General features: G+C 46.4%; 1 protein-coding gene across 9 annotated transcripts in view; it reads right to left on the minus strand.

The window, feature by feature from the left end:
- Window positions 1-24,526, minus strand: part of QKI (QKI, KH domain containing RNA binding) — a 349,081-nt gene that overhangs the window by 87,188 nt on the left and 237,367 nt on the right. For 8 of the 9 annotated variants that reach the window (XR_007773835.1, XM_050949159.1, XM_050949163.1 and 5 more), the window contains one exon: window positions 3,090-3,233. The exons of the other annotated variant lie outside the window; for it this stretch is intronic. Coding sequence is in view for 7 of the 8 variants with exons in the window: in XM_050949159.1 (XP_050805116.1) it covers window positions 3,090-3,233 (144 nt within the window). In the remaining variant the exon portion in view is untranslated. The remainder of the gene's footprint in view (window positions 1-3,089; window positions 3,234-24,526) is intronic. 9 annotated transcript variants of the gene reach the window in all.

A 24,526-nucleotide genomic window follows, 5' to 3' on the forward strand; every position in this document is an offset into this window, starting at 1 on the left:
TGCGAGTGTGGTCGCAGCGCCAGCGCTGGGAGAGAGCTCTCCCAGTGCATCATGTACTCCACCTCCTCGTGGAGATTAGCTTACGGCACTGGGAGCTGTGCTCCCAGCACTGGGGCAGTTTACACTGGTGCCTTACAGAGCTGTAACTTGCTGCGCTCAGGGGGTGTTTTTTCACACCCCCGAGCAAGAAAGTTGCAGCGCTATAAAGCATCAGTGTAGCCAAGCCCTTAGTTCTTTTATTGATGTCTCCACAACTATGTTTTTAGTTTTAGCGAAAGTACAGAAAAAATTCCAAAATTTCTTGGCTGATAGAATCTGGAGACCATGTGGTACATTAACAGAGAAATACAGAGAACCACTAGACATAGTAAGCTGAGCTACACAAGAAATTTGGTTCTCTTTCATAAATAGTTAATCACAGAAAACCAAGAGCGGAAGATTAAAAAGTTAAGATTTCAAAAAAAGAATGGAAATTGTCATAGTGAGGTCTAAGACACATACAACAAAGCTGCAAACTGAAATATGAATATTTCAAATTAACATAAAAAACAACAGAGGAATCAAGGAATTCCAGATGTAAAGCTTCCATTCCATCTTTAATATAACCACGACATCCAGATATTGCACCGAAGACCAGTACATACCATAGTAATTCATAAACTCCTCAATAGCTAGGTCAACAGAGACACTAACAACATAGTAAGAAAAGTGGTTGAAAGTTAACCAGTAACTACTAACTATGCAGATACACACACTACACTGCACAGGCTCCGGAACTGTTAAAAGAAATAAACCTCAGTAGGGCGCATTAAGAAATTTGTTCAACAGGTCAAGAACTCTTGGACTAAACCAACCACCTAAAGGTAGATTCAAGAGAAAATTATTGGGAATTACTGGACTAACAAGGTCCAAGGGCAATGAAAAGGTCACCCCCAATTGCTGGGAAAAGGAAGACTGCTAGAATTTCTACCTTTATGCTGTCTAAAGACGCTGACTTGGGGGGTTGGGGCAGCCTCCACTTTTTTTGGGGGGGGGGGGGCGGGGGAGTGGGTGGGAAGAGAATCCTCTAGCTTGCAAACTGATAAATGTGAAGTTCCACCCCCTCTAGCCATCTCCTCCAACATCTCTAGAGACTAATGGCTGCTCCCTGCAGACAAGTCTCTACTATACCATACCTCTCTAAGCTATTTTACATTCACCCTGCTCTCTCCCACATCACACATATACTTTCTGGGTGTTTGAGATTCCCTCAAATAACTCCAGTGTCTGCCTCTGATCTGTCTCAGTTTTTCCAAGCTGCAGTATGAAGTTCACACAGTTCTTGATAGTTTCATGATGGCTGCCCACAGGGCTTTTGAATAGCAGCAGAGAAATTAATTGGAATCTTGTTAATTTCATTCCACTGATACCTGACAAAGCTCTGACCATAAGTAGAAGCACTAGGGCTGTCTCATCCTGTGCAGATGCAGGAAAACAATAAGACATCAATTGAGTTTTGCTTCACATTTGTGAGACTAACTTTACAACCTTAAGTGCTAGAATTTTAATTAAAAAAAGAGAAATGTCAATTTCTGCAGAATGTGATGGCTTAAGCGCCACATTCATTGGGGAAAGGAGCTCAACAGTATTTTCTCAAGTTGTGATGTATCACATACTAAACATCACCACAAAGGCTTAGCGGGCATGCCTACATGAACACTTAAGTATGTTTACATTGCCAATAAAAGCTTGTGGCTGGCCCATGCAAACTAGGTCAGTCTCGGAGCTGTTTAATTGCAGTGTAGATGTTCTTTGAGATCTGTGACCCTCCCAACTTAAGCCTTAGTTACAGAGATAAATGACATATTTTTGTTTAGTAGTAAAATATTAGACCGTTTTGGAATAAGAAGGGATAGCTTTTACAGGTACTTGTTGACTAAAAATAGGAAAAAATATTTTACGTACAATCACTTGGAAGTGGAAGACTATAGGAAGTTATGTAAAAGTTGATTGTATTCTTACAACTTAAAATAGCCAATTAAGCATTGAAGACATTTTTATGAAAACTGTTCTCATTTAAGTAGTAATTTGGAGCTAGTATTTAACAGCTCCACAAACAACCGAAAATAATGTTATATAATGGAAATATTAAGACTTAAAACTAAAAGTGTTAGCCAGCACCATGGAAGAAAATTAGTTAGTTACTTCAACAGCTCATTGTATGCAAAAATAACTCATTCACTGCCCACAAGTTATGCTTGGCTAAAAATAAGGAGCAAATTCATCTCTTATTTCCTTTGTGATTTACCTTGGTCATCTTATACCTAATACTGTGATCCACATTCTGTCTTTAATAATAGTCAACTCGTTTTGCATTTCCAGGCTAAACATCTGTTTGGTGTTCCTTCTAAAACCACTGAGTCCTAATAGTAAAACAATTGTGAACGTATATAACTATAGGGAGTTCAACATTAAAGGTATGAAATCTAAGTGAAAGAAACAATATTCATACACACAAAGCCTGTTAATTCTAAAATTCAGTTTCCCTCCTGTTCCTTAAAATTTATTAGAATGAGCCATAAAAATCAATGTCTCCACTGAGTCCACGTTTTTTAGTGTCTAGAAGAGCTATGAATTTACGTTCCTGAGCTTGCCTTTTGAAGGTGTCGTGCAGGTTTTCTTTGAGGAGGACAGAGATGAGATATGGAGTGATTTCTTGGTGAAAAGTTACTATTTTCCCTTAAAAGTAGTAAACTCAATCTTCTCATAGAAGAGACACACATGAAAGCATATCACATTTTCTTCCAGCACACTTTACTTAGCATTCCCTTAATGGAATCAGATTTCCATTTATCATGTCACATACAAAAAGATCAAAATCTCTCTGAAAAAAAACTAACCCTGTTTATTGCAAAGGCTAATTCCACCCCACTTATCCCAATTAAATTTTAAGAAGATGGGGGCACTACAAAATATATTTTTCACAGCTATGTTTTTAAACTCCGGTTTTCTGTACTGCAGCCTTATTCTTACTACTGGAATGTTACTTGGAATCTGTATTTTAGAAGTCACAGCTCAAAATCTGGAGAGATCCGAATGTAATTACTTACTGCAGGTACCAATAATTTTTTCACTTCTTCAACAGCCCTCTTCAATTTGATTTCTGCTCTGTTTTGAGCATCTTCCACAGTGATTAGTACATGTAAATCTTCATTCAGGTGTTCCCAGTTGGGCTTGCCTCTGTTCTGTTCCTCCTAAAATAAACAGATAAATTAAATTCAATCAAAGGCGCATGAAAATTATTCAATTTCCTTGCCTACTGTATATTCATAAAATCTTTATCAATCTTTTTTGTCTTTAAAAAAGACAAACAAAAAACGACCATCACAACATCTGGTGCCTTACAACTGATGACAAGAGTTTCCAGAGTGGGGAGATGGACTGAGTGATGGGTGGAAAGTCTGAGTGGATCTGAGAACTGAATAAATGTAGTTGTTGGTTTTTTTTTTAAATAAACAACCCTAACCCAAGATGGTACTAAAATTTACTTATAATTTTCAAACAATTTAAAAAAAGTTAACATGAATGGGGGGGCATGAGTATGTAACTGCAAAATTTCCAGTTGATTACTAACATAACTCCTATTCAGAGCTTATCTTTCATTTAAGATAACAGCAAAGTGAATAAGGCTTAAAAAAAAGCACTGCAATGAATAAAACATCTTTTAGAACAAGTAACTCCTTCCTCCAGCATTTGGAATAGAGTAAGAGCAGGATGGGGACAAAAAAAACCTTGAATCCTTAGATGGCCCCAGAGAGCAGTGCCTAAACAGATGAAGCACATTGTTGGTTAAATAAGAGATTACTTAAGTACCTGTAACTAAAGGTCCTTCGAGATGCATTGTGTCTATTTGTATTTCAAATGTGGATGCGCATGCTAGAAATTTTCTGTAACAGTGTTGGTTGACCTGTATGTGCATCATACGTTGCCTCATGTTCCAGGTGGGATTACAAGAGGCTATGCAAGGCAACACTCCTTCAGTCACCCTGTTACCGCTGGTAAGCCCAGTCTGCAGCAGAAGGGGTGGTGGTTGGGTCGTGGAATACCAATAAGGACCACACATTTCGAAGAACCTCTAGTTACAGGTAAGTAACCTCTTCATCTTTGAGTGATGGTCCCAAGTGTATTCCAAATGCAGGTGAGTATCAAGAAGTGATCAGCTTAGAGGTGGGAGTGAGGACGTTAGAGGTATCACCTTCTGCTGCTCATTGGAGTAATGGGCAGTGAAGGTATGTACAGGGCACCAGGTCACTGCTCAGCAGATGTCGTGCCAGAGGATAAGTGTGAAAGGGAGCACGTGGCAAGGGGCTCAAAGGGAGGTTTGGTGAGGGTGGAGAACACAAAATTGAGGTTTTGGAAGAATGGGGGTAGTTTAAGGACTGGTAGGAAGTTGTTCAACAACGCTTTGAGAAATCAGGTGGTGGTGGGAGGAGTAAAGACAAAGTGTCCATCCACCAGCAGGAGGAAAGCACTATGCACTGCTAAGTGGACCCGGACCCAGCTACGGGCAAGGACTAAAGTCTTAAGTTCTAAGAGGCAGTTCAGGATGGTGGAGATGGAGATGTCCTTAAGGAGGAGACAGATGCATTACACCCAGTAGGTGAAATGCTTCCAATTTACTGCATAGCACACCTGCCTGGAATCTTCCTTGCTGTGCATAAGTATGTGACAAACTGATTTCGAGCAGGCATTGTCTATGTGCGAGCCCCATCCAAAAATCAGACTGTCAGTAGAAGTGGGCCTCGGTTGGTGTGCCAAACTCAGCCTTGGTCCTGGGTGAAGAGGTCTGGCAGAGTGGGGAGACGGATTGGGTGGCAGGCAGAGTCTGAGCACATCTAAAAACTAGAACTGCCATGACTGTGGCCTGGTTGTGGTGGATCTTGCACAGGATTTGGAGGGGGGGCAGGAACAAGGAGAAAGGCATAGCAGAGACCACTCCACCATGGAAAGAGGAGAGCATCTCCTTGCGAATCATGCCCCCTGACCTCCTGGGAGCAGGAGAGCGGGCACTTACAGTTTTTGCAAATGGCAAAGAGGTTCCAACGAGGGGTGCCCCAAGCACTGTAGATAGAGTGAAGAGTAGGGCTGTATTGTTCCTACTCCTGATTGAGGAACCAGGTCCAGCTTAGCCCATGTGCCAGGGTCAGTGCCCCTGGGAGGTACACCATGTGGAGTGACACATTGTGGTGTATACATCAGTTCCAAAGGTGGACACAATCATCACACAGTGACTGGGACCCGGTGCCCCCTTGTCTGTTTATGTATGCCACTGCAATGGTATTGTCAGAGAGGAGCTGAATGAGTTGGGCTCGGATGAAGGGTAGGAAAGCATGACAGGTTAAGTGGACTGCTCGCAGCTCCAGAATATTGATGTGCAAGCATGCTTTGCACTATGTCCAAACCCGTCGGGCAGCATGTCTGTCCAAGTGGGCACCCCAATGGGCTAGGGAGGCATCCATAAGATGGTGGCTGTGGGGGTGGGAGTGGTGAAGTGGGTGCCTAGTAGCACTTTGGCAGAAGTAGTCCACCAAGCTAGGGAGGCCTGGATGGGGCATGGGACAATCAGGATGGTGTCAAGGTGGACGATGGAGTCTGCAGACAGACAGGAGCCACAATTCCAGAAAGTACATGTGCAAGTGGGCATGCAGCGCCACATGGGTGCAGGCCGCCATGTGGCCTAGGCAGCGGCGCACTTTGGTGCGTGGATTGCTATGTAGGGCTGCCACGATGGCTGTCAGGACAGCGAAACTGTCTGCTGGGAGGAAGGCCAGCACTCCCATGGAATCCAGGCATGCCCCAATTAAATAGATTGCCTGTGTCACAACAAGCACATATTTCTCCTCGTTCATACAGATGCCAAGAGTGGCAAGGAGCAAGCAGAGAGCATTGATGGTCGACGTAGTTTCAGTGAGGGTTGATGTCGCCAGTAGCCAGTCATCTAAGTAAGGGAACACAGTTAGGCCATGACGATTGAGAAGACTTTGGTAAATACCCTTAGGGCTGTTGCAATGTCAAAAGGAAGAACTCTGAACTGGTAGTGGTTGTTACCCACATGGAAGTAAAGCAACCTACGGTGGGCCAGATGGATGTCAGTGTGGAAGTACGTGTCTTTCATGTCAAGAGCTGTAAACAATGGTCCCTGGGGAAGAGAGGGAATAATTAATGCAAGTGTCACCATATGGCACTTGGTCTTCCTGATGAAGGTGTTGAGTAGCTGGAGATCGAGTGAAGGCTGGAAACCTCCTCCCTTTTTTTTTGGATGAGAAAGGCCTGGTCTACACTAAAAGAATAGCATAGCTGAAGTTGACGTATCTTAAGATTGAATTAAAATTACTTACTTTGCATCCTTTCAGCACGTAGCAGCTCCCCCATCAACTTTGCTTCTGCCTCTCACACAGCTGGAGTTCAACAGTCAATGGGAGAGTGATCGGGGATCAATTTATCGCGTCTACACTACATGTGATAAATCGATCCCCGATAGATCGATTGTTACCTGCCGATCCAGCGGGTAGTATAGACGTAACCAAAGTATGGGGAGTAGAAGTCATTCCCGACGAAAAGGGTCAGGCACGGGTTCGATTGCACCTTTCATCAGGACGGCATCAGCTTTGTGTTGAAGGAGGCTGCAATGCGAGAGACTCCCAGGACGTGCCCATAAGGGGACCCCAATAGGATGGGAAGGTAAGGAACTCGATAGAATAAATGTGCAGTATGATCTCCAGTACCCAACAGTCCATTGTAATCTTGCCCCAGTTGTGGGTGAATAGGGCAAGATGGCCCCCAAAAGTGGCAGAGGAGGCCAGGGGTGGTGATGTGGAGGGCTCACAGCTCTTCAAATACATGTCAAAACTGGGTCTATGGTTGATTCCATGTTATGGCAGAGGAGATGGCTGATGGTTGCGGATGCTGTGATCTGGGGTATCATCATACATGCTCCTGATATGGAGTGTAATTGGGCTGGTATGGTGCACAGAAGCGTGACCTCTGTGGTTTTCAATGGGGCGCCAGGGTGTAAATCCTGGATAGTGGAGTCTCCCTCTCGAGACCTAGAGAGCGGAGGGACTGTCTTCGAAGAGAACAACTTCTCCTTTTTGAAGGGGAAGTCTGGGATGGTGGTCGGACCTCCCTGGGGCAGCCAGAGGATTGCAGCTACGAGTCTCTTCACATGACAATGCCTATGGCAGGAGAGCAGGATGACACATCCACTGCAGCTTGGAGGCTAACCTTGGCCATCAGATGGCCTTCCTCCACCAGGGTCTGGAAGAGCTGTTGCTTGTCCTGTGACAGATCCTCCAGGAACTTTGCTATCTTGACACATTTATTAAAGTCATACCTAGCAGAGTCTGGTAATCTGATATGTGGAACTGCAGGGCTGCAGAGTAAATCTTGTGGCATAGGAGGTCAGGGTGCTTGGCAGCTCTATCTGGGGGTCCGGAGATATGTTCAGTCTCCACATTCACTACCTGCAAAGGGGGATGGGGGAAGGAGAAGAGAAAGTCAGCCCTCTTGTCTGGAATAAAATACCTGCATTCCACTCTCTTAGGTGTGGGGGTGCATGAAGCTGTTGTGTGCCAGAGTACCCATGTAGGTTGAGGGATATAGTTTTTTATGGGCAGGGCAACATGAAATGGTACCCTTGGCTAGAGGATGTCTAGCAGCTGGTGATGTTCATCCAGGACTTTCTCCAAAGGTATGACCAAGTCCATAACTACCCTCTGCAGCAGTCCTTGGTATTGTCCATCATCAGGAGGCAAGAGGGCTGGGGGAATTGGTACATTGTCAGGAGAGGATGACGTAGCTGGTAGTACTAGCTCCTGCTTAGTATCTGTTTCCGGATCTGAGATGGATGGTTCCAGCACAGGGCCTCAGATGGAAGGGTGTGAGGCTTGTGACAGTGGATATGGATGGTGTTATGGGTCGCGTGGTGGCCAGTGTGCCCATGGGGGTCAGGTCCTGGGGGTACTGCAGGCCCCAAAGGTATGAGTATCAAGGTGGTGGTGCCAGTGCGCACCCTGCCTGATGCAGCTGTCACTTGCAGGAGTCAGAGCTGCTCCTGGACACTGGGAAAAATGATGGTTCCTCTGCTGAGTATTTGTGGAGTCCAAAGAGATCACCAGTAGTGGTGGAACCATCAGTGCGGTCAGTCACACAACCGTCAGGTGTGGTCTCTGGCCCAGGAAGAGTGGTGCATCCTCCAGGGCAGGGGGCTGTGGTGCCAAGGGCAGTGGCAAGAGTGGATCCGGCAGGTCTAAGTGCGAGTTTGGAGCAGTGATTTGACTAGCCCAGGTGTCCAGGGTACATCTCACTGACTGCTGAAGTGGGGAGGCATGACCTGGCATGGTTTGGGGAGAAAATGCTATACTTCACTGCAGTCTGCAACAGGGACTTGCTGCAATGGCTATGTGAGCACGTATGAACCTCTGACTTGGATTTGTCCTGTGCTGGTGGTGCTGCTGGATCCAGGCAGGAGGTGGTAGATGGGTATTCACCACTGGTATGGAATACACATAGGCACCATCACCCGAAAAACTCAGCAATTCGAGAAACGCTATAGTAGCCACCCCATATTAATTGCTCTCAAGAAAAGCGAAGTAAGGCAATCTTCTCTTGATCTCAAGTATTTACAAATATGGATTTTTCCTCCAAAATGAAGGCAACAGAACATAAAATCCAGGTTTATCTCTGGACTGATTTAATTGCTTAGGATGACAAGAGTTAGTCTTAAATGGAGAATGAATAGAAAAAGTTTGCTCTACCTGAGCAATATTAGAATATGGTAATATTTTAAAAGACATTAAAAACAATGGCTAAAACCTCTAAAAGAATTAAGTCTCATTAAAGATAGAGATTGATACACATTCAGAAAAAAAAACCTTGTACCACCATGTATATACAGAGGCAGTTCTTAACAATTCTGGAATTAAACTGATCTAAAAGCATACTGGGCATAACAGACCATTCTGTGGAATAAGCTTTTAGCATTACCTTTCAAAAAACAAAAAAATGCAAACCAGTAATTAATATTTCAAGAAATGGAAGGCAGTCTGTGTTGATTTCAGAGGTGACATTTTAAACTCAAATTATTTTAAATCCTTCCAACAACTCTCAACCAGTTTTTTTTCTTATTTATACAAGTTTTAACCAACCAATATACTACTAGGTCATTTAAAGTGATAAAAACTTTAGCATTCCACCGTTAACAAATAGCGTGGAATATTTTATATTTAATCCATTATAAAAGTTTCTATGGAACAGACGTGCATAAAAATTAGAGCACCAGAAAATATAAGGGAAAAGTATCTAGGGGATATAGGAGGGACAAAGGAGAGACAAGAGGGAACACAAGGGAAAAATAAAATGATCATCAGATGTGTGTAAACTAATACAAGAAATATGGGGAATAAACAGGAAGAACTAGAAATACTAGTAATTATCACAATTATGACAGCATAACAGACTTGGTGAGATAATTTACAACTGGAATATTAGTATAGAATGGTACAGCTTGTTCATAAAGGACAGGCAGGGAAAAAAGGGAGGTGGCGTTCTTCGTATATCAAAGATGTATATACGCGCACTAAGGTTGAAATAGAAGAGGGAGGCAGACCTATTGAGCGTATGTGGGTAAGGATAAAAGGGGTAAAAACCCAACGGTGATATAGGTGTCCACTACAGACCACCTAACCAGGAAGAAGAGTTGGATGAGGACTTTTTTTTTTCTTCTTTTAAAAGAACAAAATCATTCAAAACACAGGACTTGAGCTATCCAGACATCTGTTGGGAAAATAATACAGCAGGGCACAGATTATCCAATTACTTGGAATGCACTGGAAACAATTTATTTTTAAAATTTTATTTATTTATTTATTTATTACAGAAGGTAGAGAGAGCGACTACAGGAGATTTGATTCTGACAGGGAGGAACTAGTTGAGAATTTGAAGATAGAAGGCAGCCTGGGGGAAAGTGATCATGAAATGACAGAGCTCATGATTTTAAAGAACAACAGAAGGGAAAACAGCAGAATAAAGACAAAAATCTTCAAGAAGGCAGACTTGAGCAACCTCAGATTTGGTAAGTAGGATCCCATGGGAAGCAAGTCTAAAGGAATAAAGAGTTCAGGAGGGTTGGCAGTTTTTAAAGAAACTTTATTAAGGGCACAAGAGGAAACTATCCCAATGTGTCAGAAAGATAGGAAGTACGATACAAGAGCCACTGGCTTAACCAGGAGATGTTAAATGACCTGAAACTCAAAAAAGTAGTACAAAAAGTGGAAACTAGGTCATATTATGAAGAATGAACATTAAACACACTACAACCATGTAGGGACAAAATTAGAAAGGCCAAAAATGAAATTAAGGTAGCTAAGGACAACAAAACATTTTACACACACACAAGAAACAACAGAAAGACCAAGAACAGGCTAGGCACACTTGCTTCCTGCAGCTCCCATTGGCTGGGAATGACAAACCGTGGCCACTGAGAGCTGCAGAAGGCTGAGCCCGTGGACGGTGAACATCAGCAAAATGTCTCGCGGCCTGCAATAAGATTACCCTGATGGGCCGCAGGTTGCCTGCCACTGGTCTAGATAATCCTTAGTCCTGCCTCAGTGCTGAGGACTGCATTAGTTGACCTACAGAGGTCCCTTCCAGGTCTGAATTTTATGATTCTATATTTGGTCAAAGAGTCAGCCGCCACGTTCACCTTTTAAAAACTCCACTGCAAAAGTGAGAAGTGTTCAGCTGTCAATTAACAGTCTTACATTTCTATGAGTCTATGATTTGTTATACTGGAGGAATGGGAAGACATACATGAACATAAACTGTATCAATAAATAAAATATTTCTCCTCACATGTACTGTATCAGCTACGGAGATTCTCAGGAAGTGTGGCATTTAAACTTCTATTTTTACACAAATGTTAAGTAACATTTTAAATAATACTGATTGGAAGATTACTTATATGAATTTCAGGAGCTGAGAGAAGAGAAAAATAAATAACTTCCATTTACAGGAGTACAGTCTGACATCAAAAGCTCAGAAGATTCACTATGTGCTCTCTGCAATAATTTAATCTGCTACAGAAGAATTCACCAAAGGACATTTGAGACGTATTTGGCCCACTCACTATATCATGGTCAATACTCTGGTACCTTGGCTTTCATCTCAGAGTAAATGACCATTTACACAATTCAGATTCAACTTTAAAAGATTATCTTAAGCAAGAGTAAGTTAAATTTTCTTTTATAAAGATGGAAACAAACAGAACCTTAATAGGAACCAACCTGAACCATATTTTTAAAATCCTATTATGAGAAATCAGATTAACATTGTTAAACCAGCAGAGAACAGTATGATAATCTACTGCTTGCTTTTACTTTTGCACTAGAAATTCATAAATCATCAGGAAGAGGAGCATTCCACTGCAACTGTGTGGATTATTGGTGAGGAAGGGTCAGAGACAACATCTGGAGCCCTTAGAGGACTATCAAAAGAACGGTTGTAGTCCAAGAGGGACAATGACAAGGAAAGGTGTCCTGGAGTAGGAGGGACATGCTAAATGAACTGATGTTTCTGCAGAGGGGATTGTCTGCATGCAATTTGAACCACCTCTGTTCATAGTGTAAATAAATAAAATACAGAAAGATAGCCAATTCTGTCACCATTTCTCTAAGAATGGAAACTGATCTGGTGCAATGACGCTAAATAGAGTAGTGCTCAACTGAGGGGAAACAATATAATCTCTTTATGAAAGTTCCAATCTGTCAGCAGTGGAAAGCACAACACTTTTGATAGACTTACAGAGCTGATCTATAACTTTAAAATAATTAACAGAACTAGAGAAAAGTAATTAACAGAACTAGAGAAAAAATTAATTCTCTTATCTGCAGATGAGGTGGTCTTTGTTACTTGGTATTTATTAAATACTTTGAATTTAATGAGAACCACAAAACTAATACTGAAAACATTAACTACTTTGTAGATAAATTATAATTCTGCTATATCACTAGGATTTAAAAGGTGCCATATGTAACACGATGGTCTTAGATGTATTCTAGATTCATTATTTCTTGTAGTTAGCTCCATGTTATTTACTGTAGTGGAATATGGAATTATACTGTCCTTAACCACAGACTAAATGCCCTGTCATACCCCTGCAGTATCACAATCATACAACAACATATCAGTAAGACACAAAAGGATGTATATTACTAGGCAAATGGCACAGATTTCCTTTTCTGCTCTTTTCCTTCAATCAGAGGACAAGTGTACTAATAGCCTACTAATGATACTTTGGAGTAGTTTACTGCTATGATTTCTTTACCTTAAACAAAATACTTAAAAACAAAGTTTTGGAGAAGGAGAAGGGAGCTATGCAATACATTCTCCTCCTTTGTAAAATTAATACTAAAGAAAGGTTAGGAGAAAATAGTAGGGAAAGGAACAATGTTGGCACAAGAACAAATGAGTATTAACTGGTCCTGAATACATTTAGGCTGGACATTAGAAGGAGATTTCTAACAATCAGAGTGAGGTTCTGGAGCAGTATCCCAGTATGAGTAGTGGAGGCAAACCACCTAACTAATTTTAAATTGGAGTTTGATAAATTTATTAATGAGATCATATGTCAGGATTGCCAGCACAGGACTGGACTCATTGAGCCAGGAAGTCCCTTCCAGTCCTATGTAATCTGTGGACTTAGCAGCTAGGATCATGGGGGGGAACAGAAGGAAGCAACAGTTTAGAGCTGCAATCCCCCTATTCTCTCTTGTCCCCCTCCCAAATTTCAAAGAAACTTATTTGGGAGACAAATCTGCTCCCAATTCAATCAAATCTTTACTTAAAATATACCAGTCCTCTTCAAGCAGTAAATCTCAGAAATTGTCTCCTGTACTAGGGCTGCCATAAAAAGTAAGTGGAGACTGAACACCTTGGAAATTTAAGTTTCATTGAGGAAGCTGACAAAGTTACCAATATAGTTTTTTTTATTATTATTTTAACTTAATTTAGGAGATAGGGAAAAGAGGAAAGGCAAGGTGACAAAAGAATGGTTAGGAGTGGGTTGCAGAGGAGACAGAATAAAAGAAAAGACGGTTACTCACCTTTGTAACTGTTGTTCTTCGAGATGTGTTGCTCACATCCATTCCAGTTAGGTGTGCGCGCCGCGCGTGCACGTTCGTCGGAAACTTTTTACCCTAGCAACTCCAGTGGGCCGGCAGGTCGCCCCCTAGAGTGGTGCCGCCATGGCACCCGATATATACCCCTGCCGGCCCACCCGCTCCTCAGTTCCTTCTTGCCGGCTACTCCGACAGTGGGGAAGGAGGGCGGGTGTGGAATGGATGTGAGCAACACATCTCGAAGAACAACAGTTACAAAGGTGAGTAACCGTCTTTTCTTCGAGTGATTGCTCACATCCATTCCAGTTAGGTGAATCCCAAGCCATACCTAGGCGGTGGGGTCGGAGTGAGAAGTAGCGGCATGGAGCACTGCAGATCCGAAGGCCGCGTCCTCTCTGGACTGCTGGACCAGGGCGCAGTGGGAAGCAAAGGTGTGGACCGATGACCAGGTCGCTGCCCGACAGATTACCTGGATGGGCACACGGGCGAGGAAAGCCAGCGACGACGCCTGCACCCTGGTAGGGTGCGCAGTCACACGGCCCGTAGGAACGTGAGCCAAGTCATAGCAGGTCCTGATACAGGACGTTACCCACGAGGATAACCTCTGCGAGGAAATGGGAAGCCCCTTAATGCGGTCCGCTACTGCCACGAAAAGCTGGGGGGATTTGCGGAACGGTTTGGTCCTCTCCACATAAAACGCGAGAGCCCGACGGACATCAAGCGAGTGGAGTTGTTGTTCCCTGCGAGAAGAATGAGGTTTCGGGAAAAAAACTGGGAGGAAGATTTCCTGGTTGACGTGGAAGGTTGAGACCACCTTGGGGAGAAAGGCAGGGTGCGGTCTCAGCTGCACCTTATCTTTATGGAAGACTGTATACGGGGGATCTACCGTGAGAGCCCGGAGTTCCGACACCCGTCTAGCTGAGGTAATAGCTACTAAAAAGGCAGTCTTCCAAGAAAGATAGAGCAGGGAGCAAGTAGCTAACGGCTCAAAGGGGGGCCCCATGAGCCGAGACAACACCAGGTTAAGATCCCAGGTAGGGGCAGGGGGTCGGACGTTAGGGTATAGACGTTCCAGCCCCTTAAGGAATCTAGTCACCGTCAGGTGAGAGAAAACGGAGCGGCCATCCCCACCCGGGTGAAAGGTGGAGATAGCCGCCAGGTGGACCCGCAGGGACGATATCGCCAGGCCCTGTTGTTTGAGGGACCAAATATAGTCCAAAATATTGGCCACCGAAACTTCCATCGGGAGGAGACCCTTCTCCACGCACCAACAGGAGAAACGCTTCCACTTGGCCGAGTACGTCGCTCTAGTGGAAGGCTTCCTGCTGCCCAAGAGTACCTCACGTACCGGGGTGGAGCAGCGCAACTCAGAACTGGTCAGCCACGAAGGAGCCACGCTGCTAGGTGCAGCAACTGGAGGTCCGGGTGACAGAGAGTTCCGTGGTCCTGGGTGATCAGGTCCGGGTGAAGGGGCAGGGGAACTGGGTCGGCTATGGCCAGGTCCAGCAGCATGGGGTACCAATGTTGTCTGGGCCACGCCGGGGCTACCATGATCACGCGGGCCCTGTCCCTGCGCACCTTCAGAAGGACCCTGTGGACCAGCGGGAACGGGGGGAATGCGTAGAACAAGTGGGTCGCCCACGGAATAAGGAAGGCGTCCGCTATAGACCCGGGTTCCCGGCCCTGAAAGGAGCAGAACGCCTGGCATTTCCTGTTCCCCCTGGACGCGAAGAGGTCCACGCGGGGACAACCCCACCTCTGGAAGATCGAGAGGGCGACGTCCGGGCGAAGGGACCACTCGTGCGAGAGGAAGGATCTGCTCAGGCGGTCCGCCAGCGTGTTCCGTACTCCGGGGAGGAAGGAAGCCGTGAGGTGAATGGAGTGGGCTATACAAAAGTCCCAGAGTCGCATCGCCTCGTGACATAGGGGAGAGGATCTGGTGCCGCCCTGCTTGTTGATATAGTACATGGTCGTCGTGTTGTCGGTAAATACCGCGACACAACGACCCCGAAGCTGATGACAGAACGTTTGACAAGCAAGGCGGACCGGTCTCAACTCCCGCATGTTGATGTGTAGCTTCACCTCCTGTGGGGACCACAGGCCCTGTGTCCTCAGGGTTCCCAGGTGGGCCCCCCAGCCAAGATCTGAGGCATCCGTCGTTAGGGACACCGAGGGCTGGGGTGGGTGGAATGGGAGCCCCGCACACACGACGGACTGGTCTAGCCACCAACTGAGAGAATCCAACACCCCCTGGGGGATTGTGATCAGCGTGTCCAGTGACTGCCTTGCCGGCCGATAATGTGCGATGAGCCAAGACTGGAGGGGCCTCATGCGGAGCCGTGCATACCCGGTCACAAATGTGCAGGCTGCCATATGGCCTAACAGGGTTAGACATGTCCGTATCGATGTCAGGGGGGCTGCCAGCAAACGCTGAACAATCGCCGACAACGACTGGAACCTCGGCAACGGTAGAAGGGCCCTGGCCACGGTGGAGTCCAGGACGGCTCCAATGAACTCCACCCTCTGCGATGGGAGCAGGGTGGACTTGTCCACGTTGATCATGAGGCCCAAGGTAGCAAACAGGCCGGTGATCCTGCGGACGTGGCTGCAGACCTGCAGCTCCGACATGCCCCGAATTAACCAATCGTCGAGGTAAGGGAACACGTGAATGCGACTGCGCCGAAGATGTGCCACAACGACGGCCATGCATTTTGTGAATACCCTCGGAGCCGTAGAAAGGCCAAATGGGAGGACCGCAAATTGGTAGTGAAGGCGGCCAACCACAAACCGAAGGAAACGTCTGTGGTGTGGCCATATGGCAATATGAAAATAAGCGTCCTGCATGTCGAGGGCGGCATACCAGTCTCCAGGATCCAGGGATGGGATAATGGTCCCCAGGGATACCATGCGGAACTTCAACTTCACTAGATATTTGTTGAGCTCTCGCAGGTCGAGGATAGGCCTGAGGCCTCCCTTGGCCTTGGGGATCAGAAAGTAGCGGGAATAAAACCCCTTGCCTTTTTCGTTTTCCGGAACCGCCTCTATAGCTCCTTTGTTGAGGAGCGTCTGTACCTCCTGGCGAAGGAATTGCTCGTGAGAGGGGTCCCTGAAGAGGGACGAGGATGGGGGGCGGGAGGGAGGAAATGATACAAACTGCAGACGGTATCCCGTCTGCACCGTGCGTAAGACCCAGCGGTTGGATGTTATCCGGGACCACGCCTGGAGGAAAAACGAAAGGCGGTTGGAAAATGGGGGGGAAGGATCCAAGGGGGATACTGGTATTACGCCCTCGGGCGCACCTTCAAAATGAAGGTTTGGGTCCAGGTGGGGCTTTAGAGGAGCTTTGGTTTTGCCCCCCTTGATTGCCCGACGGCCTGCGCCTGCCATTTCTGCCGCGGCGCCTATTAAGGTCCTGCCGCTGGCGGAACTGGGGGTATGGCTGACGCTGCTGCTGTTGCTGCGGCCGGAAGGGTCTGCGTTGCGTCCCAGGCGTGTGCATACCGAGGGAGCGCATAATGACCCGATTATTCTTAAGACTTTTCAGTCTGGGGTCTGTCTTCTCCGAGAACAGGCCCTGGCCTTCGAATGGGAGGTCCTGGATGATGTATTGGAGCTCCAGAGGAAGGCCAGAAACCTGAAGCCAGGAGATGCGGCGCATCGTCACCCCCGAGGCAAGGGTACGGGCAGCCGAGTCTGCAGCGTCCAAGGAGGCCTGCAACGAGGTTCGTGCGACCTTCTTGCCCTCGTCAAGAATCGCCGCAAATTCTTGACGTGCCTCTTGTGGCAGCAGCTCTTTGAACTTATCCGCTGCCACCCACGAGTTAAATGTGTAGCGGCTAAGAAGGGCTTGCTGATTGGAAACCCTGAGCTGAAGGGCCCCAGCCGAATAAACCTTGCGGCCGAGGAGGTCCATACGCCTGGCCTCCTTGGATTTGGGGGCTGGGGCTTCCTGTCCATGATGCTCCCTCTCGTTCACCGACTGTACCACCAGGGAACATGGTGTCGGGTGAATATGGAGGTACTCATAGCCCTTGGAGGGGGCCATGTACTTCCTTTCGACGCCCCGTGCAGTAGGGGGGATGGAGGCCGGCGATTGCCAGATTGTATTGGCGTTGGTCTGGATCGTCCGAATGAAGGGTAGGGCGACCCTGGTGGGAGCATCGGAGGACAGGATGCTGACGACGGGGTCCTCGATCTCAGAGATCTCCTCAGCTTGCAGGTTCAGATTCTGTGCTACGCGCCTGAGGAGGTCCTGATGTGCCCTGAGATCTAGCGGAGGAGGGCTATTAGAGGAAGTGCCAGCCACCGCCTCATTGGGAGAAGAGGATGAGGAGACCCCTGGCAAGAGTGTGTCCAGCGGGGGGTCCGCCTCAGCCCTCGCCTCTGGCTCAGGAGGGAGATCAGGGTCCTGTTGCTTTGACCCGTCCTCCCCATCCAGGGAGGGAGGGGGGCGAGACAACGATGCCTCCGGCGCCCTGTGCTCTGCCGTTGCAGGCCTAGGAGGAAGCTGTTGGGGGCCCTGGGCTTGATGGTACGCCCAGGGTGTCCAGAACCCCAACTGCTGCGGACCCTGGTCCTGTTGCGGAGGGTCTTGAAAAAGAGCCGCTTGTCTGTCAGTGCCCAGCGCGTATACGCTGTCCGCCTGCGATGACACCGACGGCTGTCTGGAAGGCCATGGAGGGGCCGATCGCGGCTGGTAAGAGTCTCCGCGTTCTGGCGCCGAAGATGTTCTCGGTGCCGGGGACTGGTACCGGGAGTCATACCGGTGCTGGGATCGGGTTCTGTCTTGGACTCGGTGCCGGGATCGGGACCGGTACCGGCCGCTGCCTCGGTGCCGGGATCGGGACCAGGACCTGCCACCGACGCGGTGTCGGGAGGTCGACCGGGACCGGGACCTGCCACCAGCTCGGTGCCGGGAGGTCGACCGGTGCGCTGATCGACGGCGGGACTGGCTCCTAGAGTCCCGGTGCCGGTATCGGCGGCTGGAACCAGACCGTGAATGTCTGGAGGCCGATCGGTGCCGCGAGTACGACTGGTACCGCCGCGGGGAGCGGTGCCGGGACTGCGAGCGGCGGCGGGAACTTGAGCGACCATGGGGTCGGGACCTCGACCGCGAGCGTGAGTCCCGAGACAGCGCTGTCATCATCCAGGGCTTGCCCCTGGACGCTACCCGCACCGGAGGTACCGGGGGTGGAGGCTGAGTTGACTCAGTCAGGGCAATGAGGTCCCGTGCCGAGGCGAAGGTCTCTGGTGTCGATGGGACCAATAGCTCAACCCCAGATCTTATGGGGGAGCTCGGCGGGACCGGACTCGACGGACCCACCGGGCCCGGAGTCGACGGTGCCGGTAGTGCCACGGCAGATGTCGGTGCCGGGCGCTCCACTCGAGTCTGCCTGGATGGAGTTACAGACTTCAAGGGTCTTGCTTCTGCACCCGGTGCCGGGGAAGGTCGGTGCCGGGGAGTCTTTCCGGTGCCGGCGCGATCCGGTGCCGGTGTCGAGATGACGGCCTGCGAAGCTGCCGGGTCGAGTGCCGCTTCCATGAGGAGAGTCCTAAAGTCTCTGGTCTCTCTCCTTCTTTGTTCTAGGCTTAAAAGCCTTGCAAATGCGGCACTTGTCCGACCTGTGCGATTCCCCCAGGCACTTTAGACACGCGTCGTGAGGGTCGCTGGTCGGCATCGGCTTCTTACAGGCCGCACATTGCTTGAAGCCCGGCGAACCAGGCATGAGCCCGGTGCCGGGAAGGGCTACAGCCCAAACTGGCTAACGAATATCTACAATATTAATTACACTATTAACTATATAACTAACTACACTTAACTACTAACTATCAACGTAGAACAAGGAGAGCTAGGGACGTGGAGGACAGCTATGCCGTGCTCCACAGTTCCAACGACCGACACGGCGGTAAGAAGGAACTGAGGAGCGGGTGGGCCGGCAGGGGTATATATCGGGTGCCATGGCAGCGCCACTCTAGGGGGCGACCTGCCGGCCCACTGGAGTTGCTAGGGTAAAAAGTTTCCGACGAACATGCACGCGCGGCGCGCACACCTAACTGGAATGGATGTGAGCAATCACTCGAAGAAGAATTACAAGTTCCAGCTGCCTTAAGTGAGCAATTTAGCAGGCTGGCAGGGCCAATGCCACTTGAGTGTTTTGAATTAATACTTCTCAGTGTTACTTTTATACAAGAGATTTGAACAATTACTGTTGAGCCAAATACATTTGCTGACAAAGCAGCCAGAATAACCATGTGGAGTAAAGAGTCTTTTTATTCTGAGCAGGAAAAAAAACTGAATAAAAAGAATGTTCTGAAAAATAAATTTTCAGACAAATGTATTCAAAATAAAAAAGTAGTATTTTAGACTGACTCTCACTGTATTCCGACTAGTTTTGCTAAATTATATATGAGAAGTGGTAAGAAGTAGAACAGGGATCGGCAATCTTTGGCACGCAGCTCGCCAGGGTAAATACCCTGGTGGGCTGGGCTGATTTGTTTACCTGCCATGTCAGCAGATTCGGCTGATTGCGGCTCCCACTGGCTGCAGTTCGCCGCTCCAGGTCAATGGGGGCTGCGGGAAGCGGCACAGGACGAGGGATGTGCTGGCCGACCTTCCTGCAGCCCCCATTGGCCTAGAGCGGTGAATGGCTGCCAGTGGGAGCCGCGATCAGCTGAACCTGCCAATGTGGCAGATAAACAAACTGGCCCAGCCTGCCAGGGTGCTTACTGTGGCAAGCCGCGTGCCAAAGGCTGCTGATCCCTGAAGTAAAAGATATAGAAAATTACTACTGAATAAAATGTTTTGTGACACAACCTTGTGGAAAAATAGTATTAGAAAAGCTTAATTACAACCAAACTATTTTGTCTGCTAAATTAAACCACATTAAGAGTTATATGAACTGGTAGGCAAAATTTTACTCCATTCTTTTAATTTGGCAGAAATTTCAGCATCCTAAATTTAGCCCAATGTTGTAACTGCTCTTACTCAGTTTTGCATGTGCATATTCACTATCTTCAGTGTTACTAGACAGAATAATGGACTTGCTGAAGCTCTGCTCTCTATTTTATAAATATATCTTGTCACTAAGGACTACAGATCAGGTAATAAAAAATTCATTCTTTCTAAAGTTTCTTTGTATTTTAACTGCTTTACCCAGCTATATAATGAAACAGGAAAATAAGCTACGCAAAGTTAAAGACAGGAATAAAACTCAAAGGTTTTAATTTACTCTGGGTGCCTGCAACCAAGCTCTGATGCTTAAAAACAATGTGTTACAAAGACCTTGTATAAAACTGTCACTTCATTTAGTTTCTTATGAGGGTTCATAAATTGTTGTGTACAGGAAATCTATTGGTGAAATGAAGATGTCTCTTCTCACTTTCAGGTACTAACCTGTGTGTAGCAGGGTGGTTAAACTGCTCCTGCCTTGAAGGGCTTAAAACAGCTCTGGGGGGAAGGTTGTGGCTGGGAGCTGCTAAGCTGGGCTATGCCCCAACCAGGCCACAGCTGGCCTGTATAAAGAGGGTGGGAGCCAGGAGCTCAACAGTTTCCCTCTGCCTGTAGAGGGAGCTAGAAACAGGGTACTTGAGTGGAGCAGGGCTAGGGAAAGGCAGAGGAGCTGGGCAGCTCCAGCCTGGAAAGCCCAAGGCTGCGGCCTAGCATAAGGCCAACAGGTACTGGGGGTTGTAGAGGGCAGCCCAGGGGTAGGCCAAGGCAGCAGGTCCAAACCCAACCTTGCCGGTGATGAGTAGGCTGATACTGTGGTCTGCCCTAGGGCATGGGGGCTAGACGATGACTGCCAGTAGCCTTATACTGAGGCGAGGTGAGGACAGTGGGTGGGGGTTCCCCTGGGAAGGGGAGACCCTGAGAGAAAGGGGTTACTGCCAGGGGGCAGCACCCCAGATAAAAGGGCACCGGAGTCCAGAAAGGGACATGGGGGCCAAGCGGTAGTGGATCACTGGCCTGAAGAGGGCGCTCCTGGCTGGAAATCAAGCTAATTCCCGGAAATCACCAGCAAGAGGTGCCACAGGGGTGAGTCCGCACCTCTACACTGTAATATAAAGTCATACTTTCCCAATATTATTTTACACATAAGCAATGTATATAGTTGCCAGAAAGATGTATAATTGAGAATGAGAAGAGAAATGACCTGTGTGATCAAAATGGGAGAGGTGGTGGTCAACAAGACTTTTTTTTTTTTTAATTAAGATATGCTCTATACTATGAACAAATGATTACCTGTGCTATGCGTTTTTCCTAGATTTCTTGAAAAAAACCTCTGTCCAGCCCCATTACCAGCCATAACATTTAAAGTGGCAAAAAGCTTAGGCTTTTAAGTATTTAACACATTATTCCAACATCTTCCTTCAGCTAAAACTGATCAATGAGGTAACTCTCATTGCAAGACCAAATTGATGAAAAGATTGGATGACTACAAGAAGTAAAAGAACAGGTAACAATGGGAGTACATTTTTCATTTAATATCAGAAATCAAATTAAGTAGTCCAATTAGAAGCCGACGGGCATCTGTTTAAATTCGACTTCTTAAAAAAATTCAAGATTGAACTCAAATGCTTCACTAACTTTTAGTTAAAAGCTTACATAGAATCTTAGATAAGCAGATAAAAGGCAGCACTCCTGGCTACTTCAGTTGCTGATGGCCTGCATCTTGTGAGATATCTGGAGTCACAATGCTCTACACATGCTCATCATGACAGCCAGCTGTGGTGTCTGAGACCTATATCACTGCCTGCAAGGTCATTTTGGTCACCAACTGGCCTTCCTTCATTATGTCCTTCAGTAGTTCTCTGCTGTCATGAGGGAGCAAGTAAAGGTGTCTGTCACCTTCTGTCTTATATAAAAAAAAAGTAATATTTGGCCAGCTGGGCCTGAGCTGCAATTGCAGCAAAGTTGAGGTGTACAACTTCCTCCCAAACAGATCAAGGCATTTGTAGTGTTTGTTCTTAAGGATGCTTTTGGTCAATGTGAACTTCTCTCGTATGGCTGATACGACTAAGAAATTTAGGTTGGGGTGAGTGCAGAAGTATTCAAACCTCTGTCCATTGGGAGCAGGGGATTAGTTCATTACAGAATGACTGCTTAAAGCCCTCAGATGTCAAGCCCATCATTTTGAGGAACCGGGACGGGGTGGGGGAGGGTGTTTCCCCGGCCACTAAAGTTTGTTCCAGATAGCTAAAGTTAGGTCACAACAGTGGAAAGAGGAAATCAAAAGCTGGTTCTGAAGATTATGAAGAACAGAATCTTAGAAATGTAGGACTGGTAGGGACCTCAAGAAATCATCAAGTCCAGCCCTCTGTGCTGAAGCAGGACCAAGAAACCTAAGACCATCCCTAGCAGCTGTTTGTCCAAATGGTTTGTTTTTAAAAAACACTATGACAGAGAGTCCACAACCTACCCTTAGAGTTAGAAAGTTTTTCCTAGTACCTAACCAAATCTCCCTTGCTGAAGATTAAGACCATTATTTCCTGCCTTCAGTGGACAGAGATCAACTTATCACAGCCTCTTTATAACTACTCATAACATATCTGAAGACCTAGCAGGTGCCTCCTACCCCAAGTAGTCTTTTCTCAAGACTAAATATGTCAATTAAAAAAAACAGAACAAACACTTTCTTCATGGGTCAACTTTTCTAAACCTTTTATCATTTTTGTTTCTCTCCTCTAGACTCTATCCAATCTGTTCACAACTTTCTTAAAATGTGGTGCCCAGAATTGGACACAATACTCCATCTAAGGCCTCAGTGAAGAGTATAGAGCAAGGGTAGGCAACCTATGGCACGTGTGCCGAAGGCAGCACACAAGCTGATTTTCAGTGGCACTCACGCTGCCCGGGTCCTGGCCACCGGTCAGGGGAGATCTGCATTTTAATTTAATTTTAAATGAAGCTTCTTAAACATTTTAAAAACCTTATTTACTTTACATACAACAATAGTTTAGTTATATATTATAGACTTATAGAAAGAGACCTTCTAAAAACATTAAAATGTATTACTAGCACGCAAAATCTTAAATTAGAGTGAATAAATGAAGACTTGGCCCACCATTTCTGAAAGGTTGCTGACCCCTGGTACAGAGGGACAATTACCTCCTTCTCAGCTGCATCACATTGGTTACTTGTATTCAATTTACGATTATAATCTCCAAATCCTTTTCAGCAGTACCACCACCTAGCCAGTTATTCCCCCCTCTTGCAGTTGTGCGTGTGATTTTTCCTTCCTAAGGGAAGTACTTTGCACTTGTCTTTACTGAATTTCATCTTGATGATTTCAGACCAGTTCTCCAATTTGTCAAGGTTGTTTTGAATTCTAATCCTGTCCTCCAAAGTCCTTGTAACTCCTCCCAGCTCAGCATCATCTGCAAATTTTATAAGCATACTCTTCACTCCATTATTTAAGTCATTAATGAAAATATTGTCTAGTACTGCACCAAAGACTGACCTCGCGGGACTCCTACATGTATCCTCTCAGTTGACAGCAAACCATTGATAACTATTCGGATGATGATCTTTCAACCAGTTGTGCATCCACCTTATAGTAAGAAGTTTAGTCTGAACTAAGAACTAATGGTTTGGATACTTGCCAGGTTCCATGTCTCTGCCATGGGCTGTCAGATAGACGGTCATGGCCCTTTTATGTCCTTTTTACAGGATCACAAGGAGGCACAGGGTGCACGAGTAGCCCTGATGGACACTGCTAGTCAAAACACTCTGGTCTTGTGTGTATACACATCTATAGTTGGATCCACAGTGACACACATTCTAAAAAAACCCTCTCTTCCCTCCTTTCTCTGCAGACCCTTGATTTCCCAGGCCAGCAGTGGAAAGGGAACACATGGTGAGCATGTTTGAAAGAGAAGAGATGGGGCAAAGTCCGAAATTTTTTCACTATAATTGGTTTCATCTGCCTGAAGGAAAAGGGGCAGAACACACCCAATATCTGTTGGTTTAAGCTACACAATGGAAACATTTTCTTTAAAATTCTGTACATGTCTCTGGCCCAAAAGATCAGGGAACATACTCTAAAAAGTGACAAATGAAAACTTTTACTTGAAGTTTTCAGCTATCTAACCTGTTCTCCATCTGAAATCAGTCTTGAGTTGCCAGAGCAGAGAACCCCAAACAGCAGCTTTTAGAAATTAAAAAATTGGACACAGGTACTCTAAGCACTAAAGAAAGGTGTTCACAAGGGAATACGTTTATAGAACTAGTACTGCACTGGTGCGCTAGAATAAAATACAGTAATGAAATCTGTTATACTTGGCAAGCAAAATAGATTTCTAAAACAAACATTCAAGTACCAAAGATATAGTCCCCAGGGAGAAAAATTCATGTTGCCAGATAATCATCATCATCT

Source organism: Gopherus flavomarginatus, chromosome 4, assembly GCF_025201925.1.
Source record: "Gopherus flavomarginatus isolate rGopFla2 chromosome 4, rGopFla2.mat.asm, whole genome shotgun sequence".
Taxonomy (NCBI): Eukaryota; Metazoa; Chordata; order Testudines; family Testudinidae; genus Gopherus; species Gopherus flavomarginatus.